We start from the raw sequence: 24,265 nt of genomic DNA on the forward strand, positions 1-24,265 counted from the left end.
TGGAGAGTGTCACGCATATTTAAATCTCTAAATATTTTAATTTATACATAATGTGATGAATACAATAGCTTCTTGATTGTGTATCAGACAGAGTTTACATAATACTCAATTAAACCTAAATATCATAAAACCCAAATGTCATCTGACTTTCCTGATGATAATTGGATGATGGATGTTGATTACAGAATTGGATTGGCAGTTGGCATGAATAGATAATAAAAGACTGAAGTCCTACATGGCCAACAGATAGAACAAAAAAGTTTATTTGATCTAGAAATAGAACAAAAAATATGTTAATGTATATGTAGACCTGACATTAATCTATAAAGCATTTCAAAAGTATTTGTCCAAACATTAAATAATTGTGCTGAAAGTGAAAAGATTGTGTGATATTTTCCAATTATTTTCCAGTTTAGATTTCCTTTTTCATACTTCTCTCTTTAATATTTTTGAATCTAAAGTGTAAAATTCAGTAAAAATATTACTATATTAAATTCAGAATGTTATAAGTTTAATTTACTTTTATTTTTATTAAACTTGTTTTAATACAAAAGAAAAATTTTCATATTTTAAGAAATCTTTAAAATATGTTAAAGTTAAAATAAATGTTAATCATTTTCTTTTTTAAAATGTTAAAAAGATAAATAAATGCTAAAGTATCAGAAAATTCTATAAAACTTGGTTCATTTTATAAGCAAAAAATACAAGACTTTAAGGACTTTAATTTAACACTTTAAGAATAAATATTTTTGGATTTTTATTTGGTGTATCCTGTGTTCACTCTAAATATTATTGAGAACTGAAGTTAGTCCAAAAAATATCTCTCCTTTATTTAAATTGTTGGTTTCCTTAAAATAGTTGTATTTTCTTCTTGATGCTAAATGATTCTTGAAATAAAATTATTCATTTATTTATTATTATTGAATTAAATATTAATAATTTATCATTTTGGAAAGTATCTTTCTAATGCCCGTTCTTTTTACAAAATATTTATAAATTTAATTTAAAATATTTCTAATTATATAGTTGTAAAATTGGCAATGTAATAATATACAGTGGAGTCCTGTACAATGTGAGGGGATAAGTTCTGCATTATAGGAAATCATGTTATTGATGCATGCATTATCAGATAATTTTATGCAAGTTTAAACCTAGGCCTAGAAATTAAAGTAAACTCTGGGCAACAAAATTAAAATTTTTTATGATTACTAGTAGCAATTTTTACATTGCATTATTTAAATATCCATTATAGGGAGCACATTATATGGGAGTTCACTGTATTGTATTTGTATTAGTGTTAACATATCATTAAGATCGCCATATATTTTCTAATTGTATGAGATTTTAAACTATATTTTCTGTTCAACATTTTTTAGAGTGAATGATATTATTCTTAAAGTAAATGAAAGTGATCTTGTTGATGTTCCTCATTCAATGGCTGTAGATGCTTTAAAGAGAGCAGGGAATACTGTAAATTTGGTAAGAATTCTTGCTAAATATATACATTATTCACTTTTGAATATTTAATTTTTATTAAACTTTTCATGCCAAATCATTTTATCTTCAATAGTTATCTACTTTCATTAGTACTTAATTTTTGCTTTCTGTTCAAATACTATATATATATAAAAATGCATAAAAAAGTAAGATTTATAAATACAGTATAAGAATTGCTTTAAGAATTTATATTATAAAAGATTATATTTATTTGGTACAGTTATTGTAAGAGTTTAGACATGTTTATTTCAGACTCAAAATTTCTATCCCTACTGTCAACCTTATAATAATAGGAAGTTTGATATATTTTTTTTTACTAAATAAATAATGACATGACAGATTAGATGGTCTTTTAAGAGACATGAAACATGAAAATTGCTCAGAGCTAAATTCAACTGAGTGCAAAATTTTTAAAAGATTTTCCAGCTGAAAATGTTACATTAAGTTCCAAGTCTGCTCTATTATCTATATCTTTTTTTATGTAGGATAATCATAAAATTACTTAGAACATCAGAGTATTTTTTTTTATTGATTCTGAAAAGCATTAAAACATATTAGCAATATAGATATGTTCCTGAGAAAAAAAATTTATCAGTAACACACTGTTAAGATTTCAAAAGGTAATTATCACCATTTTGCTAGTAGTTGGCACTGCCTTAAACTTTTTGCATAAAATGGAAACATGTCATTATGATGATTTGTTTACATTTTACACAAAGTTAATTTGTGAATTTAAGTGATAAAATGTATTATAACTTAAGAATTTTTTTTCTGTATAATCTTACAAATGAGAGCTTTATTTATTTGGATAGATTACTGAATTGTGAGATAGATTACCATGTTCAAACAAAATATATGCTTAAATAACTGTACAATTCCTTCTTATTCCAAAATTTGAACTGAAATGTTATGTATGAAATGAATTGAATTGTCAGTCAAAATCTATTAACAGTTTGCAGTGAATATAGAAAGGATATCCTATTTCAACAGGTTGAATAATGCCATTGCATATTTTCATTAAGAAAATATTTATTTTCTTAATGAAAATATATAATCTGAAAATAGATATTTCTGAAAATATCTATTTTCAGAAATTATTCAATTCAATTATGAAAATCAACATTGCATATATTGAAGAATTTATTCAAATAGACTGATGTTTAACTTTGTAATATATTTATGTCACTGTAATTTTTGATAATGTGTACAGCAAAGCTTATGACATTTGTCTTACACAGATACATGATACTATATATATCTCTGTCATGATAAGCTATATACTGCCATATAATAAATTGCAGTGACATAAATATATCACAAAGTTAAACATCAGTCTATTTGAATAAATTCTTCAATATATGCAATGTTGATTTTCATAACTGAATTGAATAATTTCTGAAAATAGATATTGCATATTTTCATTAAGAAAATATGCAATGGCATTATTCAACCTGTTGAAATAGGATATCCTTTCTATATTCACTGCAAACTGTTAATGGATTTTGACTGACAATTCAATTCATTTCATACATAACATTTCAGTTCAAATTTTGGAATAAGAAGGTACAGTTATTTAAGCATATATTTTGTTTGAACATGGTAATCTATCTCATAATTCAGTAATCTTTCCAAATAATAAATTTTCATTATTGATATTTTTTTATAAGTTATATGTATGCTTAAAATAAAATAGTCAAAACCACACTTAGCAGAAAGAATCATTACTAAATACCTTTGGTTGCTAAGAGATTTATTTGTTATGTACTAATGTTTTCAGCCTAATATATAGGCTATCCTCAGGTGACATATTTTTGTAACATCAGTTACAAACTGTTCTAAAATAGAATACAATAAATATAGAATATTAGAACATCAACTTTTAAATATTTGAATTTAAATGTAACATCTGTTTTTAATAATTCCAACATTAAAGTAATGTGAAAGTTGAAAATTCTAAGCAAATACACCTACGACTGCTGTAAATGATTGGGCTAAATTTTGGATATATGATTATAGATTAGAAATGAATTTGGCACTAGAGTGAGGCATTAGGCCAAATCTATATCAAATCTAATCTATAATCATATATCCAAAATTTAGCCCGATCATTTACGACAGTTGTAGGTGTATTTGCTTAAGATAGCGGGTTTCGATTGATGTGTATATTTAAAAATTCTAACATAAAAGCCAAATAAAATATGATAAAAAAAAATGGAATTGCAAATTTAAATACAAAAATATATCATAGTAAATAACATAACTGGAAGTTTCTATAAAGAAGCTTATTTTTTACAGTGAACTTTCATTCTGATGGTAAACTGTCCTAATCTCTTGCATTAATATATTTATCCTTCAACCTGCTCTTATATATTTCGATTTTTTCAGCATTTAGCACTAAGTTGGGGAATGTAAAGCCTTAACTATCTGCTTCATCTCATTTTACCAGGGAACCTTCTTCAGTTTGTGACATCTTTAATAGTACTATATTGCAAAAGCCCTTTTTTACACTTTATTGATGCTCTTTAAGTCGAACTCCCAGGTTTTTTTTTCTTTTTTGGTAACTCCAATATAATTCTTTTTATTTCTAATTACATGTTTTCCTAAGGCATATGGTACCACCTGCTTTCTCCTCTTTCTTTAACTTGTTTGTTGTTCCTCAATATACTATAAATATTTGGCATCCTTTTGGAAATTATTTTAGTCTTTATGGTCTGCCATTTCTTTCATAATATTCTTCATGTTCTTATTAAAAGTAAACTTTGTGATTGTTATTGAGTCTGTTCATTTACTACAATATATTTTTGTATTTAAATTTGCAATTCCAATTTTATTTTTTATCTTATTTTGTTTCATGTCACTTTTATGTTTAAATTATTGGAAATAGATGTTACATTTATATTCAAATATTTAAAAGCTAATGTTTTATAAATGTGTCTCAGCAACCAAATGATGATTTTAGAAAATTACTTATTTATACTGAAATTAATCATCTTTATAAAATTGATCACTGAAAAGAATTTATGTAGAAAAAATTTGTTCATATTAACATTATCAGATAAAAAATAGCATTTGATTAGGCTTAGTCATCAGAAAATTAGATAAATTAGAGAAATTCATAATTCTATGGAAAATCAAATTATTTCATATAAAGAATAATGACAAATGATAATTTGCATTAGTAATTTTCATAGTGTCTCATCATTTTAAATTTCTGTAAATCAATTTAAAATAAATTACCATTTCAATTATGTAGATACTTCAGTGTGAAAGTGATCTTGAAAGATAGTTCTCCTTCACTTATAAGTCACTTAAACAAACGGATACTTTGAATATTCTTCGTGAAAGGCATAATAATCAAAAGACAATTTTTTAGTGTAGAATGAACATATATTAAAAAGGAAAAAAGGAAAAACTGTCAAAGGAGGCAAAATATTTAATTTGATTAAGCACTTTTCATGATTTTACCATCTCATCTTAAGATCATCTACATTTGACATTATAGAACAACTGTAACCAGTTGTTCTATTCAAATTGTCATATACAGTATATAATTTTGAGTGTTAAAGGTTTTATAATTTTTCACTATATAGAATATAAGCTTATAATATAATATATTGTTATTTAAAATAATTCATATCATTAACTTAGTTTAATATTTCAAACAGAAATGCATGAAAAATTAAAGGTAGAAAAGTTTTCAACACTATTGGAACTGTTGATAAAATTTTATTCTTATCAATATTCTATAGAAATAAATTATTCAAATAATTTTTAAAAATTAAATTTTATTACTTAATGATTTAATAATATTGAGATTTTCAGTGAAAAAAACAGAAAGATGGATTTAAATCTTTATTTATAAAGTTAAAATCTGGTTGTTGGAAATAAGCTGATCTCATAATGATATCTGTAACAGTGGCGTGCCGTCCTTGGAAGCAGTGGAAGTGCTGCTTTCCTTGTATTTTCTAAAATATGAAAATAATCACACAATATGTATTTATATTTGAACCTATCTTATTACAAATTTCTATACTACATGTGAAAAAAAAACAATAAGATTGCTATTGTATATTTGAATACTAGTGGCAGAATGGAAGCACTGTATTGTCAAAACTGGATCAGCTTCCGTGGCGAAAATATTTGAACAGTGTAAAGCAGACAGATTATAGGCATTCATGCATGCACTTTACAGAGCACCAACCTCACATGGTTTAGCTGGTGGAAGCTACACACTGAAATATCATATAATGCTTTCAGTGATTCTATCCAGGGCTGTTAGATGCCTGCCTGCTTGATATTTGCCACCCTTGCTCCATTATGTGAATCGCTAGTAGATTTATAACTTAATCCAATTAATAGGAATTTACTGATATGTTTTTATGATAGTTCTGTATAGTTGACAAGAGTTTTAAAAAAATCCATTAAAATATTTGATATATTTTGATATATATTTGAAATATTTGATATATTCTGCTTTTATTCTGCTCTCCCACTTGTATTACTTACAGATTTCAATGCTAAACTAGTGATATTATGATTTAGTATGTCCCATCTATAAGGGGATGCAGGAAAAAACGTGTACAATTCTTGTACAATGTTAAAAAATTAACTGTTACTTTGGCAGCATCATTTACAACTAAATGTAATGAATGAGATGCACAAGATACAAAAAAAGCTCTAGAATTTTTCCTTAAATTTACGATTTATGTATCCATTGTCATAAAAATTTGTCTTTCCACTTTTTCCCAAGAGCACAAATATTCAAGTACAAAGTAACCAGTTTCAACTTATTTCTACTAAATAATTAAGAGATTAGGGAATTAGGAACATAAATAAAACCCTGCCGAAAAAGCCAGAATTTTACTTAAAAGCTTAACCAAACCAATCTCTAGCCGAATACAGTGGGGACTGATTTCTTCATAATAATAGATGTAATAAAAACAGAAATTTTCCATTTCAATGAGAGTGACCGAAAAGTTGTAAATTTTGGAAATTTTTATGGACCCTGGTCCTAAAACGAATTAGAAAACAAATAACAGACAATCTATTAAGCTTAAAACATTTAGATTTTTACAGCTATGGTGAGAAACGTTTAAAATTTATAACAACCCTGTCGCATCTTTTGAGGTATATTAGTGATGCAACAAAAGAGGCATTTGACATTAACCAGTATCAGCACCCTCAGGATTTGGCAGTCCATGTGCATGCACGCACCGCACCTATGTCTCTGATTCCATCCATTAGCCACTGGTAAGGAACTATTTGACTAAGTGGATTGTTTTAAGATATAAAAAGTAAAGAAGATTTTATGTTATTTTTAAGTACGTTTCTTTACAAAGCTGTATTTAATTATAATTTTCTTTAAAAGTATATTCATACATTTGCAGGGCTTAAAGCAGTCATGGCAGTGAAGAAAAGTGAAAAAAGAGAGTTCACACTGAAAAAAAAGCTAATAGTGTTAAAGTGAACTAAAAGAGGCATTATTAAAAAAACACACAAATACACACACATTCTGTTCAATAACATTGCATATGATATTAGATTGATTTTTAATTGAACTGAAAAAAATTAAATATGAAAATAGTTAGGCTGAGTTTATACTCCAGAAAAGTGACCAGTAAGACTGCATTAAGCCAAAACGGGCCTGCATTAAGTTTTCATGTGCCCAGTATGGAATTCCTACAGCTATACAGCAAAGGAAATCAAAGAGTAAATAACACCAGAATGTGTCTCCATATAACATGTCAAATTTCAAATGCCATTTATTTCAAGGTACATTTTTTGATTTCTTGTTAAAAAAATTTCTTTTGTTTAAGTCATGCTGCAGTTTCTGCACTTCTCTTGTTTTCTCCTCTTCATCACACTGAATTTTCTTCACACCAGAGTAAGCAATTCACCATAAACTTTATGTATTAAAGGATCATTGCACTAAAAATGCCCAGTAAACTGTGAGTAGTAGATATTCCCAAATAGAGTTTAGTTTTGATGGTAGAACACTTCAATGACTTTGAGATTATCTTATATGAAACACTATTCATTAAGCTGGAATTCTTGAGGAATGTGCTTTAGGAAGTATAATATAAGTCCTTCCCATTGTTCGATCAGTCGTTTTGCTGCAGGACCAAACTTCAGTCATCTAGTTGATGAATACTTCATAAATTTGTTGCATGGCAAATTAAGTTTCTCTTGAATTTCTGTATATTCATCCCACCTAGAGGGCAACCCAGCTGTGTGTTGCTATGATGAGATCACCACCGTCTCTGTCCAACTCTTTCAGGCCTTTCAAAAAGGCATTGTGGATTGTATGAATGCTGCAAGATCCTATGTTGATGAGGTCTTTTTTGCAAGTTGTCAGAATTTTCCTCATTTATGAGATGCAATACTTTTTTGTTTACATTTGGTCCATTGCATCCAATCATCAGTAATTTATCAAAAGGTAGATATGCATCTTCAATTGCCAGTATTATTTTTGATTTAATTGTTTCAGCATCTGCATGCCCAATAAATGAGGTTTGGAGATGCCTGCAGACAATTTCCTGTTGTTCCTCTGACCAGTATCTAATCAATATTTGCAGTTATTTTCTGTCTTCTACATTGCATGTCTCATAAGAAATGCTATAATATGACCATTGTGCATCATCTACCATTTGATCAAAGAAATATGGGGCCACCAAAGCTTCAGTGATTAAGTATCTCAGTTTTTGATGTGACAATGAGAATTCTTTTGGAAGATTGTCTGCACACTTGGCATTGATTGTTTCCTTTATATCATGACATGATGCAAATGAATAATTGCTGGCTGTCATTTTCATAGTCCATATAAGCTCTGCAATGTAAGCACCATCTTTTGCATTACAAAGTTGAAGCACTGGTTGTTGCAATGACTGGTGTTTTGAACTGGCACCTGAATCTACAACATTGCTCACACTAGCAACACTTTCAGCACTAATACTTTGACATTGAGACATCAGAAGGGCAGTCATCAGTCTTAATTGCTTGGGACCAAAGGCTTCGTTGCATTTATTTATATGTTTCTTGCAGCTTTAATGTTGGAGGATTGCAGTATGGGGGTGTGCTGGTCGCTATTTTGTTCCTGAATGCATTTACAAAAATAAATAAATAAATTCCACATGGGAAGTGAAAAAAGCTAAAAAAGCAAGTTTGCCTCAGAAAAAGCTAAAAAAGAGAGGAGCTATGAAAAAAGTGAAAAAAGTGAGTCACTTTAAGCCCTGCAATTGAAGAATATTTTGTACCAGGTATGCGTATCCACCACACATTTTATTTCACCAAGCAAGTTTTTATAATTTTATTTTTAATTTTAGCCCTTATATCATGGCTAGCAAGTGATTCAAAATGTAATTGCGATATTGAAAATTTATTTAAAAGTTTTGGCTCAAGATCATATAATGAAAAAGAAAACATTATTAAAAGAGAAAGGCCAATGCCAATGCCAATGCCTAAGTTAAATATAAACACTTCAACAAAAAAATTTGTTCGAAATTTTTACAATAAAATTTATGAAGACATAAAATGGCTCTGTAAATGCATAAAAATGCAAAAATTGTTTTATTGGCTTGCCTACTATTTTCAAATGAAATTAGTGTATGGAATAAGAATGGCTTTGACAATTTAAATAATTTGAGTAAAGCTGGCAAAAGACACGAAAAATCGTCAATTCTTTCGTAAAATTGAAGCAATTTGGAAATCAAAGCAGAATAGAATTTAACATTAGTAAATAATATAAAATAAATATTGAAAATTATAACGAGATAGTTACGGCTAATAGATATATTATATCTAAATTAATAGATGTTATATGTTTTTTATCAAAGTAAGAATTGGCATTTAGAGGTCATAGAGATTCTATTGAATCTAATAACAGAGGTAATTATATTGAACTTGTTTATTTATTAAGTACGTCAGATAAATAATCTATTAAAAATACATTTAGAGAAGTGTACGATTTTTACTGGCTTATCAAACAAATGAATATGAATGGATCCTAGACCATCACTGACGCAATTAACTGATTGCCCCTGAAAGTTGGCTTCTTACAGAAACACAGCTTCCCTATCATCAAATGTCACGGCATGCCACTGATCCGTAATATATATGAAATGTTTATTATTGCATAAAATAATATGATTTAAATATAATGAACAAACTTTGATGTATGACTATCTTTTCCCCCCTTTATAGCTACTTATATTTTGAATACTTTTGCAAATATTTTGCAAACATGATTACTGTTTCAGCAGATCTTAAGATAAGCAAGAGCAATTTAGAAGATAACTCATTCAACTTTTGCAGCATTCATTTTAAATAAAATTTATGAAATTACAATATATTTAGTCTTGCTTAAACTATAAAATTTATTAATAGTAATTATGAACAGTAAAATTAATATAAAACTATTTAATATTTCATTTAGTTAGTAAAAAGAAGACGACTTCATCATAGTCATATTGTAGAAATTGAACTCATTAAAGGAAATAAAGGATTAGGTTTCAGTATTGCTGGTGGAATTGGTAATCAACATGTCTCTGGTGATAATGGAATATATGTTACTAAAATTATGGAAGGTGGAGCAGCTCATTTAGATGGAAGTCTACAAGTTGGTGACAAGCTACTTGCAGTAAGTTTCATTCATTTTATTTTTAAAGCAATAATTGTTCAGACTTATTATTCAATAATAAATACAATAAATTGAAATAGTTTCAATTTGAGTGAATTTATTTGGATGAATACTTATGAAAATAATTACTGATTAGTAAAAGTGTTTAATTCAGTATTATGATTGATGCAGTATTAAAAAAATTATATCAGAAGAACATAGAAATACAGTCAACCCTCTATAATGCGGTAGATACTTAGATAGATAAATTAGGTACTGTAAGTCTACTTATGAAAATAATTACTGATTAGTAAAAGTGTTTAATTCAATACTTTCCATCTTTGATACTGTCATGATTTTATTAGTCTTTATTAAAGATTATTAAGAAGTTATATAATGTAACACATGTTAATAAAAAATGTAGTATTTCTTTAATTCTAAGATCATGATTTTGAGTAGAATTTTATATATATATATTATACCAAGAAATAGTAATATTCAGCACTCTACAGTCGACAGCCCCCTATAACGCGGGTTCATATAATGCGAATTTGTATATTGCGGTGAAAAAATGCGGTAAAACGTTGTCGCTGACTCGTGTCACGACAGGATTGGTCGAATCTGGACCAATAGTGGAGGAGCAGTTAAACTACTTACATGCTACAGAGAGTTTAGGTGGGTAAGTTGAGTTTACTATAATCTGTACAGTATATAAATTAGGTACTGTAAGTCTAATACAGTACTGTAATTTTATACATTTCTTGTGAAAAAACATTTCTTATTCAACGGCCATAAAAATTATTTCTATTAATGATGTCTCCAAAGTTCAACGAATTTTTCGCAGAAAAATAACTTATCAGAAAACGTGCCTGCTGTTTGGTGCGCCACTCCATGACGAAAACAAGCTTAAGCAATGGCGTGGTCAAACGATGCACACTCTGTAAGTAATCCTACAATTTTTTGTTTATAGCATAGTTTATACAGATTATTCCCAAAAAATTATATGTATTTTGGAAATGTTGAGTCGAATTAATCTAGAATCGATTAATTTTATGGAAGAAAACCTTTCAAACAGCCGTAGTCTGTAAACTGCACACGTGCTGGGCTGTGATTGGCTCATGTATTTAAGGATTCCTACAATGTGAAATTCTTATGAAGTGGAACGTATCTACTGCGTAGGGGGTCAACTGTATTTCTATGTTCTTCTGATATAATTTTTTTAATACTGCATCAATCATAATATTGTCTTGAAGACATTCAAAACATTAAAAGCTGTTTAAATTAAATATTTGTTAATAGCAAAGTTCATTTGAACTGATGTGACTATTAATCAGTGTTGTGAAAAATGTCTTATTATCGGTGCATAACGGATTGTGTAGTCTACTTATGATAACTGTTTATAGTTGTTTTGAACTGTAGATGTGAGATACCATCAATTGTAAGACACATCTCTATTCTGGGCAGTTAAAAATGAATTTAAATAAATACAATAATAAATTTTCATCTATTTGTTAAAATATAATTAAATTTCAGTACTACTGCAGTTTGTGCTTCAGTATTCTGTTAACAAAAAAATTTAGAATAAAACATAGCTTTAAAAAATGTTTAAATAGTTAATAATTACTGTATTATGTTCATTAAAAAGCAAATAATTAAAATCAATAGATTTTAATTATTTGCTTTTTAATGAGCATAATACAGTAATTCATTGTTATAAAAACCATAGCATCAGTAAGTAATGTAGGATGCCATTTAATTTATAGTTTATCAGCTAACTAGATGGAAGACCAATAGATCTAGTTATAATGTATAGCAGACCCCGCCACACGTTGTTGTGGCTCAAAATGTATCTATTATAAATGTATAACACTTCCCCCGTGGGGGGAATTTTTCAAAAAATCCCTTCTTAGTGTACATTCTTTTGATGTACCCTATTAAAACGCAATCAAAAATGCAAAAAAACTGCATCTAAAATAGTATAATAGAAGCCAAGTTCTTCACGGGAAGCCTTAATCCTGTCCCTATCCCTTGGGGGGGAATATCGAAAAATCCCTTTTTAGTGTATATTATATAAAAACACGTGTGTATTCGAATGCAGTGTCGTGTGAAAATTTCAAAGGAATCGGTAGGAACAAACAAACATTACATTTTTATTTATATAGATAGATAAAAGATTTTCTGCTTTAGTTCATCTTCACAGAAAAGCAAACTTAGGTCATTGTACTCGTAGTGCCATCTGTTGGACATAAAAGCCTTAACCCTAGATGATCTCTTTTAATTTATATGAATGTTTAATGGAATAATATACAGCCTATGTCCACCCTGAAGTTCCATTCTAAATATTGGTGAAAGAATTTTTGAAATTGGATGAGTAGTTTTGGAGATTACCCGCTACATACAAACTTACAAACATTACCTCTTTATAATATTAGTATAGATAGAGGATTCAATTTATAAGGTAGAAATCTAAATTTGGAATACTATTTCATTAAAAACATATTAACATCATTGATTCAGGGAGTTGTAAAAATCTGATATTAGAAACAGTTTCACTATGTATCTTTCTGAATTCATATGATAAGAAAATTTCAATGTGTGTATGAAATAGGATTAAGTACAATTTTATGTATAATAATAATAATTGCTTCAGACAAATGAAATATTTGAGCTATTCACAGGAAAAATCATTTAACTCCATTCATAAATTTTTGAAATAATTGTCATTATTTTTTATATTTTTCATGTAACTAATTTTATGTTTTAATGGTTGTTTTAATTTTTTATAATGGTATAATGTTTTCAATTTTTATGTTATGTGTCATTACATTAAAACATAGCTTTAACGTAACGACATATCAAAAAACATTCTACAATGTTTATTTAAATTTAAAGTTTATATTTCTCTACTTTTTCTTTTGTGAAGTTAATCAATTTGGCAAGTGAGCCACTTATTTATTACCAAACTTGTATAAAATGGAATTAAATTAATTTAAGATATATCAATTAAACATACAAATAAGACTTTGTTTTAATTAATATACATTTACTACATATAATATAATTATTTCTGTGTAAATAGGTTGGTGACAGAAATTTAGAAAATGTGACCCATGAAGAAGCTGTAGCTACTTTAAAAGCTACTATGGACAAAGTGGTGTTGACTGTGGCAAAGATTCGACCACCCCCTGTGTATATGAATCATTCTCTTCCTCCACCGCCACCACCACCCGTCCAACCACCAGCATCTGAACCAACTCGTATGGTGACACCACCTTGTAAGTTATTATTTTACATATATATTCACATTTGTGCTGAAATTTGTGAATTATGTATTTCTGTGGCTGTATTTTTTTTTAAATTGCTCTGTAAACATTTTGTAATATGCTTCTGACAAAATCAATAAATTTAGATTTCATCAGAAGCATATTACAAGATATTTACAAATCATAATAAACTTGTGCTATTATAATTTGAATTTGAAAATACAGTAGAGCGTCGTTTATCCGAATCAATTGGGGACTGAGGTTGTTTGGATAACTTATTTTTCAGATAACCGATTATGTACGAAAAAATATATTAACCTATCCCATGTTGACATTTTTCCCATTGCATGTCACCTTGCGTTGAATTTTCATCGATGTTAAGCCTAATGTAAACTTTTTAAAATAATAATCGTGGCTATTGTATCATTAAAAATTATTTCTTTATTTTGTTTGTACAAAATAAATATATTGAAAAATTTAAATTTGCCAACTGGAATTCTTTCGGATAAATGACGCTCTACTATATATAATTTATACTTAATTTCAGTTATAAGTCTCAATCTTTTTATTTCCTTAAATTTTCAGTTTCTTTTACATATTGAATAATGTAAATTATAAAATTGCCTTCAAATTAAGATCAAGCCTTTAATGTTTCCAACTACTTTTAGTAGTCAACTTCTGGTTACGTATTCAAATTTACCCATAGATGTCGATAAATGAGCCGCTGATTTTGAAAGTGGGGCAAGTCCATTTTATGTTATTGCTAGATATTTAATGGTTTGCATTTGAATGAGTTTAAAAATATTTGTAAGCAGTAATAGACCTATTTTATATTTTTTTGGTCTTATTTCATGTAAATTTAATATGCAATAATGGTTATCCATGTTAGATGAAAAAATCATGGTTTTGGTATATGCCAATGGACTTGCCTCACTTTCAAAAGCAATGATTTATTGAAAACATTGATTTTCTTTGAATGGAATATAGTTATAATAACAAAAAATTGAATATTTTATTTATTTATTTACTTGTTTATTTTCATGCTTCAATATCAAAAGCGCTCAGCAACTAACTAAAGATAAACAAAACACCTTTTTTGCCGAGAAATATAATTTTTAAACAACAAACGTTTTCAGCCTAATTAATAGGCCATCTTCAGGTTGAAAAATACAACGGAACGTAAATGTTCCATGAATAGAACATAAAAATTTAAATCAAAAATTTTTTACAAGAGAAAATAACGGAAGAATATTTAAAAATTAAAATAAAACACTAAAACAAAAATAACATAAATCTTCAATGTATTAATTCTGGTCGGAGCTTGTAGTATATTTCTTAACCAAATATTTCCATGCCGAAGGCAGGCTCTCGGANTCAAAGTCGGCAGATTTTTTGATGACTCCGACTAAAACACCAAAACTCCACGACTCCAACTCCACAGCCCTATTAAAAAGTACTAAACAAAGTAGTCTACATATACATAAAAACTTAACATTGCAAATCATTTCACTATAAAAATACAAAAGTACAAAATTACCTACAGAAATAACAAAAACCCAACATAACAAACTTGACAGGGTAACCAAGCACGTTCGTCACATGTCTGTTAATGAAATCATCAAAATATTGCAGTCAAATAATCTTAATATTATTTGCATTCTTAACTGTTTTCACAAACACATATATGCGAAAACACAAGTATAGTGACTACGTTGTTGTATTCACACTGTAATCTAACTGTAGAGAACCCAATTTGAATTACAAATTCTGCTCCGCCAATTCGTCACACAGAACTTGAACAACCAAACATTGTAACACAAAAAAACTTTAATCTTTAATCTTGCTTTTGGACTCCACCACTTCACTACTGCTTCCTCTCTCTCCTGATCTACCTGCTCTTCTGTCTTCCTTTCCCAAATACCTTTTTTCCCTTCCTTTTTATGGCCCTTTGTCTACATTTTTTTGTTACCTTTACAACTGCATGCAAATAGATTGCATCTGGACCAACAAAATCACAGTTGAGGGAGGACAAGGAGTTCCAATATCACTACACTGACCTAAGTTAGACAAATTAACATAGGCATGTTGAAAATATCAGTCAGTCCTGCCATTTATTCAAATGTTCGTGTTGGTGAGCAGCATGTTGCCAAACATTCGTAAATAAATGTTGCTTCATTTTAAAATAAAAGTCACTGATTTTGCCACAGATATTTTGAAAAGTTGCTACTTTGTTGCTACTCAATAAACCAGTTATTAATTTAGACTTTGATATTAAAAAGAGTTTGCAAGGGTAGCAGTAAACACTTTTGCTTCTTTCTGAAAATATCAGCCAATTTCTCTTTTCCATAATTTTATTTGATTTCTTTCTCATGATCATAAATCTTTCTCATGATCAAAAATAATCATAAGAATGTCCTTTGTAATACTGTGTTGTTAATGTCACTTAATCTCTGTCTTTATACACTGATTTCAAATTCTCTATATTCCCAATACTTTTTGGTTTGTTTTAAGAATATGATCAATAATAGCATCTGTTAATATTGTTAGCCATAAAGCTATATCATTTATTATTTCCATGTCTATATTCAAGCGTCTTTCTGGACTATTTCTATCTTCTCTGTTTTTGCAATCCCTTTTTTCAGTAGCATTTTAAAGACCTTGGGGGCCCCTTTGCGGCCACATAGTTCACTTACTGCTTAATCCGCCACTGAGGTATACACCACATATGCGTACCACTGTAAAGTAAAAAAATGATGTCAGAATTTCTGCACCATTTACAACCTCAGGACTAAGATTTTATTCAGGAGTTACCATGTTTTCAACTTATCAATTTTAAAAAAATCCCCAGGCAGATTTATTTTTGTTACAAAATGTTACCTTTACAGATTTCTAGCTCTGCACACTGTAGAAAAATCTAGAAATACAGTTTTTGTATATCGTAATAATATTAATCGTTGCCAGAGAGCACTATAAAGTAGAGAAAAATCTGTAAATTTGAAAACTATAAAAATAAATTTCAAAATTTGCTACTTTGACTGATTAGTCTGCAGTCGCCACTACATCACTATGTCTCTCTAAAAGTTGCCACAGTTGGGAACACTGGTGAGTAGACATCTAGGGTCTAAGTAAGGCAAAATGTAATTGCCAAACCATGCAGTAGAAAGACAGAAAAATTTTAAATTTAAAAATATAATTTCTTGTGAACAACATTTTGAGCCCCCTTTCAAGTGGACCCTGTGCAGGTGCACCTGTTGCACCTGCCTAGTTACAGCTCTGGTAGAAGCAAAAGCAATAAAAGCAAAATGTTGTGGGCCATAGATTGTATAAACGTAAGATTAAAAATATATCTTGAGATGAGCTGAGCTGACCATAAAAATTCTAAGCTATAGTTCAGCTCCACTTACTTAGTAGAATTTTATATATATAAATCAGTATTCATAATCAATAAACTTTAACTAATATATATATACTGTACTAATATATATATTAGTTAAAAATACTAATATATATGAACTGTTGATTTTGAAAGTGGGGCAACTCCATGTTATGTTATTGCTAGATATTTAATGGTTTGCATTTGAATGAGTTTAAAAATATTCATAAGCAGTAATAGGCTTATTCTATATTTTTCTGGTCTTATTCCATGTAAATTTAATATGCAATAATGGTTATCCATGTTAGGTGAAAAAACCATGGTTTTGGTATGCACCAAACTTGCCTCACTTTCAAAAGCAATAATTTTCTTTGAATGGAATATAGTTATAATAATGAAAAATTGAATATTTTATTTTACTTATTTATTTTATTTCAGCATTCCATACTTCTTTTGAATAGTTATAATAAAACAAAAAATAAATAAATTTTATAGGAAAAAGTTGATAAAATAAGAAAAAATATTTAGTAATAAGTTGCATGCATATAATTATATTTCTTAGTTCAGATGGTGCAGATTTTTAAAGTATTCATGATGAATGGGTGGTACAAAGGATAATAAATCCATCATATCTTTATATTTTTCATTAGAGTGAATTTGCCTCACTTTCAAAATCAACTCACAATAAATATTGTTGACGATATAAATTACTAGTAACAAATTTATACTAATATTATAAGATATTTATTGTGAATTGATTAAAAACAAAAATTTTTACTTTTCCGGCTGTTATATATAACAGCCAGAAAAGCAATTAACTTTGTTTATATAATCTTTACATAATGTTCACATGCATCAAAATTTTTTATTTTAATCCCTTTAAAAAAAACAAAAGATAGTAATCTTAATAATAACAATAAAATTAATTTAAATAAACCGCATACAAATGAATAATCTATTTACATATATTTAACAGAACTGTTCAATTAAATTATATTTTCTACAAATTGTTAAAATAACTGTATAAAACACATAAAAGGAACTAAAACAACAAGTTTATGATTTTTATTTTAAATTAAAGTAAAATACTGAAAAACATTGAAAATAAAATGTTTTCAAACTAATAAATTATATTAACAGAAAATTTGAACAAAATGAAAATATCATATCAACTCTTTATTTATCCATAATTTACATTATGGTGGAATATATGAAATTATTTATTTATACATGGTATGTAAAATTAAAAGTTTGATTTTTATTGAANTTTTTTTCACAAAATGAACTTGCTCCACTTTCAAAATCAATGGCTCAAATATGTAATCTGAAGAATTTTATGTCTTTTGAATTAGAAGATTTAATTGTATTTAAAAAAACATTTTACAGATCAAAAATATTTGTTGGCGTGATCATTTTAAAAATGATAGGTCATCAGTCGTAGATCCACTAATTCTATTATATCTATTGTTATACATGTTTGAATGTATTGTTATACATTCAAAAGCCTAAACTCAAGCAAAAAATTCTTTATTTGTGTGAATGTTTTTGTCCACATTTCATTGGATATCATCAGACTGTAAATTGAAAATGGGCCATGATGTTTGAATATTTGAATCCAACACATTGTCATTTGCTGATTGGAGATCATGGCTCCATTTTCCAATTCTACAGCCTGATGATGACCAATGGAATGTGGACAAAAACATTCACATAAATAAAGGTTTTTTTTTCCTTTTAAAAATCAGTTTTTCAAAAAAAAATATTTCAAAATTGATGAAACTTCATGGTTTAATTCTACAAAAATAACCACCGTTTTTTTGCCTGGACCGCATTTAATCAGAGACAAAAGCTTATCTTCGTATTCTTTATTTACTTATTTATTATGCATTTCGGGTGCAATATTTTCGTATCACTTGCACCCCTCTTCAGGTATTTTACATTTCTATATATTGGTAAATTCAATTATTACATTTGTTATTACAGTAAATTACAACAATAGTTATTTGGATATATTTATAAACGGTGGTTATTTCTATAGAATTAACCCATGAAGTTTCATCGATTTTTTGAGGAAATATTTTTTTTGAAAAATTGATTTTTAAAAGGAATATAAAGAAAATTGCACCATTGATATATACATATCTATTACTTATAAAGGATTTTTTGCTTGAGTTTAGGCTTTTGAATTGAGTGAGTGAATATGATATATCCAATGTTTAGCCATCATCTATTGTGTTATATATCTCAATATCCATTGAGTAGAATAATTGATTCTCATTGATAAATATAGAATATTTATTAAAGAGTTACATTAAATATTTGCATTCATTGTATATTTGTTTATAAAATTAAATAAATTAAATTGTTGTATACTTTCAAGGATGAAAATCTGGACAGATTAGAATAATTAGTATTTTATCTTTTGTTTACTGTTGTATATTATTTTTGTGTTTTATTTTTTGCATTTTTTTAAACGATTAAAACAGGATATTGTGAGTTCTGCAATAAAAAGTTGTAAATTAAACTTAGATTAACCATATTTTTGATTGAAATGAGAAGAATACAATTTTAAAAAAAGAGAAAGAAAAAGAAAGTTTCAGCTGAAATTTTTTCTAATGATTTATTATTCAGTTTCATAACTAAATAAGGAATTATCGGAGCTAGATTAAATATTAGTAGTAATCATAAGATGTGGATAGCACCATGATGTTTTCCACATTTGTACTCAATTACTCAATTTATAAGAACTCTCTATACAAACAATATATTAATTAAATAACTGTAAATCATAAAAAAATATGAATGAAAAATAATCAAAGACAAGACATAAGAAAATGTTGTAATTTAAAATAATGCAGAGCAAATTAATAATAATAAACATAAAGATGTTTACTTTTATTAATTTGCTCTGCATTATTTTCTTTAACTTAATAAAGTTTAATGATTAAACTTTTAAGACAGTGACATTCTGTTGATATAAGAGAGCAAGGTTTGAACATTGATATCTTGTAGCATAGGCATGGGGAATCTGTAATCCCTCTGTTGCTTTTTTTTATAATGCACATATTCTCAAGTTCCTTGAACAAATTTATATCATATTGTAAATAATTTACAATAACTCCATATGTGTAGTGAATTTGAAGATTATCAATAATAATCATATTTTTTTTACAAATTAATAGACTTTGCAGTGGGTCTTCAAACTGCCATTTATAATTAACAAGGTTTAATTTTAATTAATCAGGTTGTATCATCCAAGATTCCCCAAAAAGTTCAAAAATATACCATAATTTTGTGTAAATAACCTGCACTGGCATATATCCTACAAAATAATTGCTGTAACAGAATAAACCATTGTGTAATCTGCATCACCATATATCTGACACCTCCATAGTTACCATTGAAAGCAAGACATTTTTCAGAATGTGGTTTATAAAGTACTATCTCAAACACAAAAACATTTTTTATGTTTTATCTTTGTTTGCAGTCCAATGTAGGTGTAATTATAAAATAAGTAGACTAGAATAACAAAATACCAAAACAAAAGCTCCTAAACTTCATAAGATCCAAAAAACAAAATGATCACCAAATGAAAATATTTTATTGTATTTTTTCATTCCTGTTTTATTTATATTATTATTATGTTGGGTTTAACGGGTTATACTCTGTTGATACCGGTGGCTGTGTACTATGCCGGACCAGAGTCAAGGCATAGCAACCAAAACAAAACTAAAATTAAATAAGTGTGTCAGTGTCTGTATTCAGGAATTTCCTAACATTATGGCATGTATTCAATATAGTGGCCTTTTGTAGTGTGATGTATTTCTATTCAATTGTAATGTTCCCAGGCTTTTGTGTAATGTGTGTGGTATCACACCTGTACAGGAGAGAACAATAGGTACAATAAGCACCCTATCCATCCTCCACAGATGCCTTATTTCCTGGGTAAGTTCTGTGTACNACTGTACAGTACACACACACGCATATACACACATGTGCACACACACCATATTAACTTGTGTAAAAAATTTAAAGAATTAACTTGTAAAAAGATCATGTTAATAACAATTTATCCAAAATAATATAATTTTACTTAACATGATATTTTAATACTTTGAACACATTTTGAGTTTTCTTAACAAAGTTATTTAAAAGCTAAACACTTTAGATTATTAAATAACTTACAATATTAGATTTTATATGATGTTTGATGCTTATTTTTATTTTCAATTCTACTACAACATTCAAATATGTCAGTGACGAGCGTATAATGTTATCATTCATATACAGGTGATGAAAACTCTAAATGTCAAAATCATATCTATTTAGATAATAAACTGAATGAAAGAAACAAATGCATATATGTTTAACACAAGGTATTTAATATATTATGGGTATGTCAGATGACATAAGAGCTTTAAAAGTCATGGCATTCCAGAAATTCTTTTACCTGAAATTCCTCTTCAAATGGATCTTGTCCTAATTTTTTCTGAGATTCCAATTTATCGACATGATTGAGGAAGTTTTTCAATATAGTCTTTAATGACGTCATTATATATCACCTAATTAACATTTTGAGAGGAAATAATTTCCTCGAACGTAATATTAAAAGACAAAAAAGAAATTGCAACGTTAACTAAACTCTCCCTTTTCCACTTAGCCTAAGGCGACAATAGAGATGCTTTCGATCCTGGTGGACAATTTACAAACTAATACTCGTCTGCCATAGCGTATTTTTTGGCAAAAAAAAAAAAAAAATTTCGAATTAAAATATGCTGTCAATTATTAAAATATTTTAATTTTTCTATCATTTAAATAAATTATAAGCTAACTTAAAATAATCTTATCTATAAACTCGAATGAAAAAAGTTAATTGTATTTTCGATTTAAAAATAAAATAAAACATTTAAGTTTTAAAATAACCATAAAAATAATTAATTAATGTCACATGCTAGCAAGTGTTAAAGTATAATATATGATCTATTAATTACTGAAAATTATATTCCTTGAATTTATTATTTATTCACTAGGGGGCGCGATGATATTGCATAACGTGATCTCAATCACATTCGCTAATTTCAGTACTGTACATGGTATTTTATTTTAACTCTTTCCGCCCTGTGGGCACTCTTTCAGCAAGCCATTATGAGTTCGGCCAGGCTCACAATGGGGCGACCGTACCTTAAATCCGATATACTGGCCTCATACTGACCTACCTCCTCGCCAACATATCGAAATCTTGGAGCGTTTTGTTCACAGCACCAACCGCTTTGCCTAATTTCTAAGCGGAGTGATTCGGAGAAAAAGCCAACAGGCTAGAGTCTCCATATTAATAAGATAAGAAAGAAAGATGGGGCGATCGAGTGGTGAGGAACGGGGTATATCCGGATGGACCATCCCCGAAAATTTCCTGAGGATTTTTCGACCCGTGCGGATTCGATTCCGGGTCCCCCAGAGCGGTAGGCTGCCACCTAGGCTGCTTGATCGCTACACATCAAAGCGTTCCTAAATGAAGCGCTATAATGTAGCGAACCGTTTCTAAACATTTGCTGCAAGGGGTCGCTGCAGCAAAGATAAATCTAGAGTACGTAGATTATCAGAGTAGCGACACACGAGTCATCGCCGCAATGTTCTGGCGACTGTCATCACGTGGCCTATGAGTTTACATTAAGAAATGACAATTATTTCAGTTTAATAAATCATTTTATTGAGAATATGACGGATGGATAAATCTTACAAGCTCGATAAGTTTTAGATCTCTAGCATTAGTATTTTTAAATAAAAAATTAATTTTGTTTACTTATTAGAAAAACTTCTAGATCGAAATTCCAAACGTTATTTTAAAGCAAACATAATCAATAAGTAATTAATGAAATTCGGCTTGTAAAACTACTATTGTATTAACTAATTTGACAGGATTTAATGTTGGAATATATAATGTACTGTACGCGTGCTTATGCAACATGCAAAGTTAAAGCTGGGTGTTGGCCTGACGGAACTCATCTCTCTCCCGTGAAAACTTTTGAGGGTTTTATTATTAATAGTCTTTTTGTATTTTTATTTAACGTACCGTCTTTATACTGTAAAAACTATCCATTTTTTTTTCTTTAAATAAAATAAAGTGTGAGGATCGCAAATACCGTGGACAAAGAAACACAACTTTTACGATATGAGAGTCTTTAATTCGCGAACAAAATACAGGAATATAGATCGGATGCCAGCTACAAGCTCTATCCCTTAACTTATTACTTAATTTTAGTAACAAAAATTCAACGAATCAATTATATAACGCGACAATTCTTCCTTCGTTGAATGATTATTATACTTATAGCATATACAATTATATCTTAAGACTAATTATTACTTACTAAAAACGAAAAATAGATCTAAGACAAGAGAGAAGTTGAAATGTAAAGATGAGAAGAAAGAAAAAGTCGGGTACCCAATAAATTCGGCGTTTTTCACGGTGAATTTTCATAAGTTGAGTGAGCCTCTCGATCCACGGCCAATGAAAATTACTTTCCTAAGGAATTTCGATTTCGCTTTACACTCTAGTACGAACGAAAACACCCTTCTCAGTTTTCGNTGAGTCCAATGTATAACTCCAAAAGAGTATGTGAGTACTGGGATGACATATGGGTTTATTGCTTTAACTGTGTGTTTTGCATTTAACTGTGTTCTGAGGATAGCATTTAACCTACTTTGATATTCTTTAATTAGTCTTTGCTTTATTTGTGTATGTTCTGTTATAAATCCTAAATACTTGCAGAACTCACCCTCTTCCATGGATTCAATAATGTCTACATTTCCAAGTGCAAAATCTTCTTTCTTCAGGATTCCTTTGTCCAGGATGTGAAGTGTCTTGCATTTGTCTAAGCCAAACTCCATTTGTATGTCCTTGGTGTATGAGCATGTGATTTGTAGGAGCTGCTGAAGTTGTTTTTGTGTGGATGCATAAAGTTTTATGTTGTCCATGTACATTAGATGTGACAGCGTAAACTGTGTTGTTTTTTCATGTCTGATATTGTAGCCATATTGCGTGTTGTTTAACATGTTGGATAATGGGTACAGATCCCACACAAAGACCATGAATACCGAAAATCAACACATCAAAGGTAGTAGGGAAAACACTAAATTATTCTGTATTGTGTGGGGTCTGTGGTGTTGTTGTTTTTAGGTTTCATGTAGGTGATGCCCTGGGTAAGAAATTTTGGCATGTCTTGTGTGTTGATGATGATGTGTGTTAGATGTTTAGCTAGTTCCTGGTGCAGTGATGTAAACTTTTTGTACCAGAAATTGTCTACACCAGGTGTCTTCCAGTTGTGTGTTCTGTTAACAGCGTAGCGAATGTCATGTACGTTTATTTCAGCACAGGGCATAGTTGGTATGTTGTGCAAGTTTCTGTTCTCCTCCTTGATCCAGCCTGCATCAGCATTGTGTGTAACAGCATTGGACCAAAGAGAAGACCAATAAGTTGTGAGTTCTTCTTCTGTTGGTGTGCCACTGTGCTGTGTATCA

At 28.8% G+C, this 24,265-nt stretch overlaps 1 protein-coding gene across 1 annotated transcript in view; it reads left to right on the forward strand.

The window, feature by feature from the left end:
* Positions 1-24,265, forward strand: part of LOC111629787 (disks large homolog 1-like) — a 366,953-nt gene that overhangs the window by 314,735 nt on the left and 27,953 nt on the right. Inside the window, exons 11-12 of the mRNA XM_023373697.1 lie at positions 9,929-10,132; positions 13,191-13,368. Coding sequence (XP_023229465.1) covers positions 9,929-10,132; positions 13,191-13,368 — 382 coding nt within the window. The remainder of the gene's footprint in view (positions 1-9,928; positions 10,133-13,190; positions 13,369-24,265) is intronic.

Source organism: Centruroides sculpturatus, unplaced genomic scaffold (assembly GCF_000671375.1).
Source record: "Centruroides sculpturatus isolate CEXI.00-Female unplaced genomic scaffold, Cexi_2.0 scaffold517, whole genome shotgun sequence".
Taxonomy (NCBI): Eukaryota; Metazoa; Arthropoda; class Arachnida; order Scorpiones; family Buthidae; genus Centruroides; species Centruroides sculpturatus.